Source organism: Tamandua tetradactyla, chromosome 13 (genome assembly GCF_023851605.1).
Source record: "Tamandua tetradactyla isolate mTamTet1 chromosome 13, mTamTet1.pri, whole genome shotgun sequence".
NCBI classification, from domain to species: domain Eukaryota; kingdom Metazoa; phylum Chordata; class Mammalia; order Pilosa; family Myrmecophagidae; genus Tamandua; species Tamandua tetradactyla.
The window spans coordinates 26,811,523-26,824,391 of record NC_135339.1 but is presented as its reverse complement, the minus strand read 5'-3'; the positions used below and the strand labels follow the sequence as shown (position 1 = coordinate 26,824,391).

The window sequence follows — 12,869 nt, the reverse complement described above, 5'->3', positions numbered from 1 at the left end:
GATTCCTTCCCCAGGGCTAGTATTTAGCTGTCTTGCAGCAGCATAGCTTTGTGGTATGCACAATTCTGCTTAGTTGTGCCCATGCCCCACCTATAAATATTTTTGAGTGTTGCCCCGGTCTAGCTATCTTTACCTCATGCTTTCAACAAAGAGTGGCTCTTCCTCTTTGCTGGTGAGCAGGTCTGACATCCAGGTCCATGCAGTGAGCAGGAATTAAACACCAACCAGGCAGACGCAACCAGAGCATTCTTTATTGCAGACTCAGAGCTAAGGGAGCTCACTCGCACAGTGAGCTCTGATCTGGCAGGGTTCTCTGACTGTCCAAGCTTTCCCAGAGAGGGAAGAACAAACTCTCCTAGCAGAGTAGAAAACAACTTCCGGGAGCAACTTTTTGTAAAGGGTCTGTGGTAAGGACCTGGGGGAGCGGCTTGGCATGCAGGTTAGCCAGAAGGCAGAGTCCAGAGGGGGACACAAACTTGGCAAAGGGGAAGCAGGAGGCACACACTTCCTTGATGGCCTGCAATTCCAAGGGTCTGCTCTCCAAGGAAGACCTGCCAGGGCTGGTTTATGAAGGGGAATAAACCCAGGCCCAGAGCTTCAGAAGAGGCAAGGGGAAGAAATGAGAGAACCTTTACCCTTCCCTCCAAGGACATCCCAGGGCCACCCCTACGCCCTTCCTTCTCAAACTGTAAAAGTGCTTGTAGGAATTACCTCAGAATCTTGTTAAAAATGCAGATTCTGACTCAGTAGGTCCAGGGTGAGGCCTGAGATTCTGGATCTCTAATAAGTTCCCGGAAGGTATGGATGCTGCTAGTTCAAGGCCCAGCCTTTGAGTTGAAGGCTCTGGCCACACAACACCTTTGTCATGTCAGGAAGACAAGAAGAAGTTCCACTGCAGCACAGCATGGACTGGACTTCAGCCTTCACTTGCCTCCAACACGCATGGCTGACCTCGGCAGCCCTGAAGATCCTATTTCAACCCCCTCACCCTGAAAGAACTCTTTTTCCAGAGCTTGGCCAGCCAGGCCCTGGGATACAAGCAGGCATCTTTTGGGACACAGAAAATTCAGTGACAGCCCACCCAATCTGTGTGCTGCCTGCCAAGAGACAGGAGGCCTGGGCGGGCGCAGGCTCCACGGGCTAGGTGGGGGAAAGGGAACTGGGAGCACTCTGGGAAAGGGCTACTGCTCTGAAGGGTAGTCTGAGCCCCAAACAGCCTATCCAAGGAGTGGCAGAGTGGCCACTACCCTATGGGATGCAGGATTCGGGTGGCGTGGCTTTGTCTCCACAGACCCACATGAAGATTCAGGCCAGGGGGGTTCTGGGGCAGCTCCAAGTCTGCTTGTTCCACAGATGGCAGGTAGTAGGTAGATTCCTGGGGATCAAGAGGGTCAGGGTTCTCCAAACTACAGGTGTTGCCAGAAAGCAAGACCCCTGGCCCTCTCCGTTAGGCCAACCAACTACCTGGTTTGTCTAGAACTATTCAGTTTAGCATCGAGGGTCCCATGTCCCAGAAAGCCCCTCAATCCTGGGCAAACTGGGGTAGTTGGTCACCCTATTGCTTGGCCACACTTTAGGCCCTGAGGTCAACAAGACGTTGGGGTGTGTGTGTGTGTGTGTGTGTGTGGCCTGGGAGCTGGTTGACTACAAGCCCAGTGGTCTGCAGTACCTTATGTCCCTTAGGTGAGTCAATGAAGAGGCAGTCGGGCTGCTGCCAGAGGGAGGCTATGGTGCATGTGGCCACCTGACCACCTTGGACCAGAGCCACAGGCTAAATGGCCATTTTCTCTCTGCAGCACTTCTCCTGTGGCCCAAATGTTGATGCCACCAAGCATATCTAGTCACTCCTAAGTGAGGGGTGGAGTGCACAGGGTTTCCTCCCCCACCCATTTCTTAATCATGAGGAAGGACGAGCAGACTTCATTTCCAGTTTACCAGCCCAATGGTCCTTGGCGTCCTATGTAAATATCCTCAGCCCTGCTACATCACCAGGCGGTGCTGTCGTGCAGCTTTCCCATCATCTGCCCCAGCTCAGATTCCTGCCAATCCAGGGACCCAGCAGGGCTGAGGATGGGGTGCTGGGACCACCTCATCTGGGTTTGTTCTCAGGAAGCAATAAATAGATGGAGGTTGTCTTCTACTCCCCTCCCCAGCAACTGGCTCTCAACACTAAAAATAAGGCCTCAAACCCACAGGGGTCCAGAAACGGTTCAGTAGTGCTCATTCCATAGGCTCCAAGGTACCTGATGGTTTGGAGGCAATTTAGAGGCAAGTATTTCCTAAAAAGTCTCTCAGTAGTCCAAAGGATGCAAAGGCACCACGCCACCACCCTCTCCTCCAAGTAACACGGCTGAGCGAGTGCAAGGGACCTGCCTTGCACAGAAGCTGTGAATACCCAGAGTGTCTGCTCCTACCCCCGCCTTGCCCCCTCCCTCCGGCTGTGCCAGGGCCCACTACTGCTCTAAGCTATCCATCTGGATTGGCTGCACCCCTCCTAGCACACACAGCTCCACCCACCCACCCCCAGCCCCCCAAGCTTGGCCTCCGATGGGCCCTTGAGCCTCCCGCCCCTCAGGGTGCCAGGCCAGTGGCCTCTGTCCCTTACTGGGTGTGAAGAGGGGCACCTAAGGTGGGGGAGGCCGTGCACCCTCTGGAGACATGAGCATTTCAAACTTGATGAGTGGCGGGGCGATCACCCGCACTTCAGCACTCAGCGGGTTGAAGCGGAGGTTGATGCTCTGCAAGGCTGGCATGGCGGCCAGCTTCTCCACGGGCACATCTGTCAAGGAGAGAGGGCACAGGTCAGGTGGGTTGGAGCCAGGCAGGAGAGAAGGATGAGGCAAAGGAGGCAGTTGACCTTTGCCTGCCTGACACGGTGGCAAGGAGTGGTTCTCCATTACCCATGCACATGGGGTCAGCTCATGGGGGGTGAGCTGGGTGGGCCCAGCCCCGTGTGAGGGGCCGCCTGGGTACCTCCCAAGACACTACAACCACCTGGAGGAAAGCATCACAAAAATCGAGGACCATATCATGCCATGCATGACTCTGAAACCTAGAAATCTAACAGAATTTGCCCTGAGGGGGTTCGGAATTGTTTGGGACCTGCGACCCATTTTCCCTCCAATTTCTCCTTTCTGGAATGAAAATGTTTACTCTGTGCCTGTCCCTCCATTGTATACTGGAAGCAGATAACTCGTTCTCTAAGTTTCACAGGGCCACGCATGGAGGGGAACTGTGCCCAGGGCAGACCACACCCATAACCGATTTTGATGAGACTTTTGTACTTGGCATTGTTTCTGAAAGAACTTAAGGCTTTTGGGATATTGTATGTAAAAAGCACATGTCTTTGTGGGGTTCTGAGGGTAGTGTGTGGTGGTTTGAAGCTATATGCACCCCAGAAAAACATGTTCTTAAACTTTATCCATTCCTGTGGGTGTGAATCAATTGTAAATAGGGCCTTTGGATGAGCTTTCCTCAGTCAAGGTGTGGCCCACCCCAATCAGGATGGGTCTTAACCCTATCACTGGAGTCCGTTATAAGGGAAAGAATTCAGACACAGAGACAGGGGAAGCCATAGGAAGCAAGAAGGTGAACATCAACGGAACCAGAAGGAGAAGGGAGAGACCAGCAGATGCTGCCATGTGACCAGTTAAGGGCCGAGACTTGCTGATAGCCAGCCCCCAAACACCGCAGTCTACGGGAAGAGAGCACTGCCTTGATGACACCTTGATTTGGACTATTTCACAGTCTCAAACCATGAGCAAATAAATTCCCAATGTTTAAAAATAATAAACAAAAAATATCAAGGACTAGGACAAGGCAATAGCCACATTAAGAGCTGCCTTAACTTTACAGTTTCTTATGCCTAACCTTTAGGATCACTCCTTCTTAGGTTCAAGTCCCAGGTCTGCCACGTAACAGCTGTGTGGCCTTCAGAAATTACTAAACATCTCATCAGGGTGATATTATAGCATCGTGGTATACTGCACAATGTCCTCCAAAGATGTGGCCAATCCCTGTAATCTTTGAATGTTACCTAATACGGCAAAAGGGACTTTATAGATGTAATTCATTTCAGGATCTGGAGATGAGGAGATTATCAGGGTGAGCCCTAAATTTAAGCACAAATGATCTTAAAAGCAGGTCTCTGGGGGGGATGGGTAGGGATTTTTACTAGAGCAGAGGAGAAGGTGATCATGTGCTTTGAAGATGGAAAAGGGGGCCACAAATTCAAGAATAGAGGAGATGACTAGAAGCTGAAAAATGCAAAGAAACAGAACCTTCCTTCAGAGTCTCCAAAGGATGTTAGCCCAGTGAAGCTGATCTTGACCTCTACAATTGTTAGATAATAAATTTGTGTTTTCTTCTGCCACTAAGTTTGTGGTCATTTGCCAGAGCAGCCACCTGAAACAAATACCTCACTGAATTGTTTCAGGATGAATGAGATCATACTGTGCCCAGTGAATATTAGATACACTCATGAAAGAAAACCGAGGCTCAGAGAAGCTAAGTAACTTGCTGAGCCCAGATGTGAGTGCAGGGTCTCAGAAAGGCTGCAGGAGCTCAAGGGAGTGCGGCCAGGCTGGGCACAGAGGTGGGAGCTGGGTTAGGCCTTCGAAGATGGACATGATTTAAATGAGCTTAGGAGAGCATGCTTGATTGGAGAGAAGTAGGGGCACAAGAGTGGGGGCAAGATGCCAAAGAGAGAGTGAGGATAGCAAGGACGTGGGCAGCCGGAGGGCTGTCTCAACAGCCTCGAGAGGCTTGTGGGTCCAGACCCTGCAGTCAGTCTGGAATAGTGAGGACTGTGGGACTTCTCAGCCCAGAGAACCAGGCACTCCTGTCTGGGCTCGGGGGGCCCTGTGGGACAACTTGATCTGTTTTTCCCACTATGGATCATTAGGATGAGGGAGTCTCTACTTGGGAGGGTGCACACTGTGGGTAAGAGACCGACTCTATCATCCCCAAGGGAGCCTCTTTTGCTCAGATGCGGCCTCTCTCTCCAGCCAACATGACGAGCAGTCTCACCACTCTCCCCCTCTCTGCGTGGGACATGACTCCCAGGGGTGTGGACCTTCCTGGCAACGTGGGACAGAGATCCTGGAATGAGCTGAGACTCAGCATCAAGGGACTGAGAAAAACCCTAGAATGAGCTGAGAACATCAAGGGATTGAGAGAACCTTCTCGACCAAAGGAGGAAGAGTGAAATGAGACTAAGTGTCAATGGCTGAAAGATTCCAAACAGAGTCGAGAGGTTATCCTGGAGGTTATTCTTACGCATTAAGTAGATATCATCTTGTTCAAGATGTAGCGGAGAGGCTGGAGGGAACTGCCTGAAAATGTAGAGCTGTGTTCCAGTAGCCATGTTTCTTTTTTTCTTTTTTTTTTTTTTAATAGCTCAGATGCAGCTTCATTCAGTGTTTTAACATGATTACTTTACAATTAGGTATTATTGTGCTGTCTATTTCCGAGTTTTTGTATCTAGTCCTGTTGCACAGTCTGTATCCCTTCAGCTCCAATTACCCATTATCTTACCCTGTTTCTAACTCCTGCTGGACTCTGTTACCAATGACATATTCCAAGTTTATTCTCAAATGTCCGTTCACATCAGTGGGACCATACAGTATTTGTCCTTTAGTTTTTGGCTGGACTCACTCAGCATAATGTTCTCTAGGTCCATCCATGTTATTACATGCTTCATAAGTTTATCCTGTCTTAAAGCTGCATAATATTCCATCGTATGTATATACCACAGTTTGCTTAGCCACTCTTCTGTTGATGGACATTTTGGCTGTTTCCATCTCTTTGCAATTGTAAATAACGCTGCTATAAACATTGGTGTGCAAATGTCCGTTTGTGTCTTTGCCCTTAAGTCCTTTGAGTAGATACCTAGCAATGGTATTGCTGGGTCGTATGGCAATTCTATATTCAGCTTTTTGAGGAACCGCCAAACTGCCTTCCACAGTGGTTGCACCCTTTGACATTCCCACCAACAGTGGATAAGTGTGCCTCTTTCTCCGCATCCTCTCCAGCACTTGTCATTTTCTGTTTTGTTGATAATGGCCATTCTGGTGGGTGTGAGATGATATCTCATTGTGGTTTTGATTTGCATTTCTCTAATGGCCAGGGACATTGAGCATCTCTTCATGTGCCTCTTGGCCATCCGTATTTCTTCTTCTGGTAGGTGTCTGTTTAAGTCTTTTTCCCATTTTGTAATTGGGTTGGCTGTCTTTTTGTTGTTGAGTTGAACAATCTCTTTATAAATTCTGGATACTAGACCTTTATCTGATATGTCGTTTCCAAATATTGTCTCCCATTGTGTAGGCTGTCTTTCTACTTTCTTGATGAAGTTCTTTGATGCACAAAAGTGTTTAATTTTGAGGAGCTCCCATTTATTTATTTCCTTCTTCAGTGTTCTTGCTTTAGGTTTAAGGTCCATAAAACCACCTCCAGTTGTAAGATCCATAAGATATCTCCCAACATTTTCCTCTAACTGTTTTATGGTCTTAGACCTAATGTTTAGATCTTTGATCCATTTTGAGTTAACTTTTGTATAAGGTGTGAGATATGGATCTTCTTTCATTCTTTTGCATATGGCTATCCAGTTCTCTAGGCACCATTTATTGAAGAGACTGTTTTGTCCCAGGTGAGTTGGCTTGACTGCCTTATCAAAGATCAAATGTCCATAGATGAGAGGGTCTATATCTGAGCACTCTATTCGATTCCATTGGTCGATATATCTGTCTTTATGCCAATACCATGCTGTTTTGACCACTGTGGCTTCATAATATGCCTTAAAGTCAGGCAGCGCAAGACCTCCAGCTTCGTTTTTTTTCCTCAAGATGTTTTTAGCAATTCGGGGCACCCTGCCCTTCCAGATAAATTTGCTTATTGGTTTTTCTATTTCTGAAAAATAAGTTGTTGGGATTTTGATTGGTATTGCATTGAATCTGTAAATCAATTTAGGTAGGATTGACATCTTAAATATATTTAGTCTTCCAATCCATGAACACAGTATGCCCTTCCATCTATTTAGGTCTTCTGTGATTTCTTTCAGCAGTTTTTTGTAGTTTTCTTTATATAGGTTTTTTTGTCTCTTTAGTTAAATTTATTCCTAGGTATTTTATTCTTTTAGTTGCGATTGTAAATAGGATTCGTTTCTTGATTTCCCTAGCCATGTTTCTTGATGATGATTGAACAATGATATAGCTTTCACAATGAAACTCTGTGAATGTGAAAACCTTGTGTCTGATGCTCCTTTTAGCTACTGTATCAACAGAAGAGTAGAACATATGGAATAAAAATAAATAATAGGGGGAACAAATGTTAAAATAAATTTAGTTTGAAATGCTAGTGGTAAATGAAAGCAAGGGGTAAGGGGTATGGCATGTATAATCTTTTTTTCTCTATTATCGTTTTATTTCTTTTTCTAAATCGATGCAAATGTTCTAAGAAATGATGAATATGCAACTATGTGATGATATTAAGAATTACTGATTGTATATGTAGAATGGAATGATATCTTAATGTTTTGTCAATTCTTTTTTAATTAATAAAAAAGTTAAAAAAAAAAAAAAAAGAGAGACCGACTCTAGACCACCTGCACTCAAATCATAGCTCTGACATTTTCTAGCCGTGTGTCCTTGGGCAGGTAATCAAACTTTGTATGACTCAGTTTCCTCACCTGTAAAATGTGAGTAATAGTAGTTATCTATCCAGTGGAGTTGGTATGAGGAGTTGGTATGAGGATAAAAGGAGTATTTAATTCAAAGCACTAAGAACAGTGGCTGGACATGCAGGAGGCAGCCAGGAGTGAATGTTATCGAACGCACAGGCAGGAGAGGCCAGGGCTGCCCTGGCAGGACAAGCCCCCTCTGAGCAGAGGCTTTGGCTGTATCTTCTCTGCCCTGACCCAATCCTCTGAGCAGCCCCACTTTCCAGATCCCATATGGCTTCCACCCAAGCCCAAAATGGGACTGGGGCCTCACGCCTACCATATCCTGGAGATCCTCAGGCCAACAGTGATGGCAAGAACCAGTGCCTGTCCTTTCGTGTGTGCCGTGCACTGGCCACAGGTGAAGGCCATGTTTGTCCCTGTCCTGTTTTTAAGTTTGGAGCACACTGGTGTATGTTATGCACATACTTTTTTTTTTTTTTTTTTTTTTTAAAGAGAGAGGGAGGAAGGGAAGGAAAGACAGAGAGAAGGAAGGAAGGATGGAAGGAAGGAAGAAAGGGAAACATCTTTAAACATTTTCTTGTTTTATTATATTTTGTTTGTTTGTTTGTTTTTTACATGGGCTGGGGCCGGGAATCGAACCGGGGTCCTCCGGCATGGCAGGCAAGCACTCTTGCCCGCTGAGCCACCGCGGCCCGCCAATGCACATACTTTTAATTAATTAATTTATTTTTTTAATTTGAGAAGTTGTTGATTTACAGAAAAAATCATGCAGAAAATATAGAGTCCCCATATATCTGACCTGTCTGCATGCATTTTTAATTTAGGTAAATGGTATTGTGCTACACATCTCATTCTATTTTCATATTTTTAACACCAATATTTTTAATTGGGTATATATAAATAAAATGTTCAAAGTGCACATAGATATATAGTTTGATTTTTTACATATATTTAACACTTACATAACATCCACCTGATCAAACATAAAACACTGCATAGAAAAAGAAAGTAGATTATAGGTTACAAGGGGCTGGGGGAAGGGGACAAAGGGGAGTTACTGCTTAATGGGTACAGAGTTTCCGTTTGAGGAGTTGAAAAAGTTTTTGTGATGGATGGTGGTGATGGTGGCACAACATTGTGAATCTCATTAATGTCACTGAATTATACACTTGAATATGGATAAAATGGGAAGTTTTCGGTGATGTGTGTAACTATAATAAAAATTAAAAATTAAAATTTCAAGAACCCATAAGACTCCCTTGTGCCCCTCTCCAGTTTATAACCCTGAATTTTTCTCATCATTGATTAATTTGGCCTGTTTCTGAACTTCCTATAAATGGAACCATATACCATGTGCCTGGCTTTTAGGCAACTGTCTAGGAAATTTCCAGCTTAAGAAGTTTTTTACTTGGAACACTTTGTATATTATTTTCTTAAGTCACTCTTTCCCTTTCCATTCGGAAATAATTTCAAAATTTTTTACAAAAAGCTTTACAACTCTGTAAACATTTATACAAATTTCCAAAAATATTTACAAAAAGTTGTAAAAACTAAAAACAGTACAAAGACTACCATAAACCCTTTACCCAGATTTCATCAAGTGGCAACATTTTACCCTATTTATCATTTGTGCATGTTCATGCTCTCTCTCTTTTTATATACAAACACACATTCTTCCTGAACCATGTGAGATAATATACACAAATCATGTACCTTTACCCCCCTATTTCAGTGCTTATTTCCTAAGAATAGAGACATTCTCTTATATAACTGCAGTGCAGTTAGTTATCAATTTCATAAATTTACATTCATATAATACTTTTCTCAAATGTCACCCATATTCCAGTTTTGTCAGTTGACCAAAGAATGTCCTTTTATAGCATTTCTCCCCTTGAGTATAAGATCCAGACTAAGGTCAAACACTGCATTTAGTTTTCATTTCTCTTTGGGTTCCTTTCATCTGGAGGCATAGACTTTCTTTGCCTTTTATGACACTGACATTTGTGAAGAATACACCACCCTTCCTTCTTATTTTTATTAAAATTGTTTTTATTTAAGAAAACAAACAATACACTTAAAACCACCAAAAATGGATATTTTAGTTAGCTTAACCATAGGCATATTTAAATAAAATATCCGTATAATCATTGTAAAGCCTCTGTTTGCGCAATATGTTTTTCATAAACCAAGCTAAAATTAAGGCAACAAAGAAAAAAATCTACATACACAGATAGCAAACTTCTTAAATTTTAAGTATTAAAAATTAACTTAGATACCATTTAATCAGCTGTCAAAAGTGTGAATGTTTTATTTTAGGAATTTATCTAGTATTATTATAACTGCCTATAGTTTTTTTTTAACTGTTTAAATTGTAAAACATAACATATATATAAAAAGAAAAAAAGCAACACTTTTCAAAGCACACTTCAACAAGCAGCTACAGAGCAGTTCCCAGAGTTTGTCATGGGCTCCCATGCCCTCAACTGTGATTTTTCCTTCTAGCTGCTCCAAAACACTGGCGGCTTTATCAGGGTCATAATAATGGAATTATACAATATCTGTCCTTTTATGTCTGGCTTATTTCACTCAGCATTATGTCCTCAAGGTTCATCCATGTTGTCACATGTTTTGGGACACCATTTCGTCTAAATGCTGCACAATATTCCATTGTGTGCATACACCACATGTCACTCATCCGCTCGTCTGCTGATGGGTACCTGGATTGTTTGCATCTCCTGGCATTTGTGACTAGGGCTGCTATGAACATTCCATATTAATGTTTTAATACAGTATTTCTCATTTTGTGTTTGTTTAGTGTTTCCTCATAATTTTATTGGGATTAACAAAAACTTTCAGTCGGAAAACTGCACAAGTGATGTATCCTTCTCAGGGTATCACATCAGGAGCTGCTATGTCCATCTGTCCCTCTAGATCTATCTGCCCCTCCTAAGTCATGGTAATTCTGATCAGCTGGTCAAAGTGTTGCCCGTTTCTTCAACATAAACATTGTGTATTTTCTTTCTCCCTAGCAACTAAGGAGCAGTCTGTGGGGACACATTTTAAGGTCATGCAAATATCCTGCTCCTTATCAAGATTTAGCATCCATTGTCCCTAGATTCAGCATCCACTGATGATTCACAGCCACTCTAATTCTTATTGTAATGGTTGAAAAATTAATTCCCAACTCCAGCACTCCCTCGGCATTCTACTGTAAGCAAGAGTCCTCTCTCCTCTCCCATCTATTTATAATCATTACAGACTCCTATGCTTCCAATTGGTTTACAATGTAATTATTTTGGTGCACTAGTTGCCCCCGATTTGGGGGCCCCTTCATCTGGCTCCTGTCTCTCTGACATGCCCCCATCATTTTCTGGGTGCACTTCTTTACTTTTACCATATCAAGATATATCAGGCTTATCTTGACCCTTCCCTGCCCCAGCTGCAGCCACATCTCCAAGAAGCCCTGGTTCCTCATCACACTGCATCCCGAGGCCACGTGCACATCGGCTCACACCGCTCTGGGCACTCACTACCCTCTGCCTCCCTGTGAGCGATGGACACCCAGGGGCCTCCACGTTCCCTTCAGTGAGAATGCCCTAGGGTGTCTTCCAGGAGCAGCACTGACCGTGGGGTCAAGGATATATGCATGTACTTCATCTGATGGCTCTCCAGGACCCCTGCAGAGCCTACCGGCAGCTCCAGGGTCCCTGCGGCCTCAAGGTTTTCAGAAGAGGGGCCTGGAGCTGCCTGTCCAGGCCTTCAGGTTGGCAGATACTAGCCCCTGGTCTTCCCCAAAGTATCCATGCTTCCCAAGCCTTGGAGCCCTGAGTTAGGGCCAGGGCCATGTCTGAGGTGCCAAAACCCAGGAGAGAGTAAGAAAAACCCAAACTGGACTCTGCTTTCTGCCTTGGAAAGAGTCCACACAATTGAATCCCCTGAAGACAGATACTCTCCTCCCCTCTGGGCCTGGTAATTGAGATGCAACTATTCAACTCCCTCATTCTGCCCCCCCCCTTCTGAGGAGAAGGGGAAGGGGAGGCCAGGAGCTCCCGAGGGTATGTGCATGTCACACGGGCTTATAAAGTGCTGCCATGTCTGATCCTCCCCATAACCACGGGGGCAGAGCACAGACTCATAAAAGGCTGGGCACTCAAGGGCACACAAGTATTAAGAAGCAGAGCTGGGACCCCTGGTTTGCTGCCTCCTGGTTCAGTGTGTTCCAAATGTCCACACTCAGCGGGATTAGGTGGGGACAGGAGGGGAGAAAGCGACACAAAAGTTTTAAACTCAAATCATCAGGTGATCCAGCATATACTGGAGTTCCCACAGGCATCTTCTCCCCATGGCCATCCGCCTGAGATGTTCCGAGGGAAATGGGAGTTTGCAGGGATTGGGGCCTTCAAATCTTTCCATGCTGGGTCAACTTTGGTTGGTGGTGAGTGGTGATAGTTTTTTTTTTTTAAGTAATTTATTAAAATAACATAAAATTAACCCTATTAAAGTGAACAAGTTAGTGGCATTTAGTACAGTGTTGTGTAACTACCATCTCAATTGAATTCCAAAATTTTCCCAAAGATGGTAACTTTTCTTTTTTTCACATGGGCAGGCACTGGATATAGAACCCAGGTCTCCAGCATGGCAGGTGAGAACTCTGCCACCTTGCCACCGTTGCCTACCTAAAAAGATGGTAGCTTTTTAAAAACTAACATAGTGAATGCATACTGATCTATGGTCTTTAAGTGCCGTAATTAAATCAGTCTTCACAAAAGCCATAGGAGGTGGCCCTGTTATCTCCATTTTATAGATGAGAAAGTAAAGCGTGGAGAGGCTGATAACTTGCCCACGGCCCACAGTCAGGATGCGCTGGAGCGAGGAGACGAAGCTGGGCAGCCAGCTGCCAAGTCCATGATCTTCATTTCACCTCCAACGCTGCCTTCCAGGGCGGCCGCGCACTGCCCCTGTCACCACCCACGGGAGCCCTCCAAGGGGACCCCTCATTTGTGAGAAAGAGAAAACCAAGAGAGCCTTCCTGCAGGGCTCCTCTGTCCCAGGAGTAGCACTGTCCACAGCCTCTGCCACCAGGAGAAGCCAGTGGGAGAGCAGAAGTCAGGCTCTCCGGGCCCCGTACAGTCTCACGGCAGGCATTTCCTTGTTGACCTGCTCTGAGAAAGGGTTTCCTTGAGGTTGGTTT

At 45.1% G+C, this 12,869-nt stretch overlaps 1 protein-coding gene across 4 annotated transcripts in view; it reads right to left on the bottom strand.

Moving 5' to 3' along the window:
* Positions 1-235: 235 nt before the first annotated feature.
* LRRC20 (leucine rich repeat containing 20) overlaps positions 236-12,869 on the bottom strand; it is a 122,281-nt gene continuing 109,647 nt past the window's right edge. For 3 of the 4 annotated variants that reach the window (XM_077125023.1, XM_077125024.1, XM_077125026.1), the window contains one exon: positions 236-2,779. In XM_077125023.1, coding sequence (XP_076981138.1) covers positions 2,625-2,779 — 155 coding nt within the window. In that variant the 3' untranslated portion in view covers positions 236-2,624. The remainder of the gene's footprint in view (positions 2,780-12,869) is intronic. The other variant, XM_077125025.1, reaches the window with a different exon arrangement.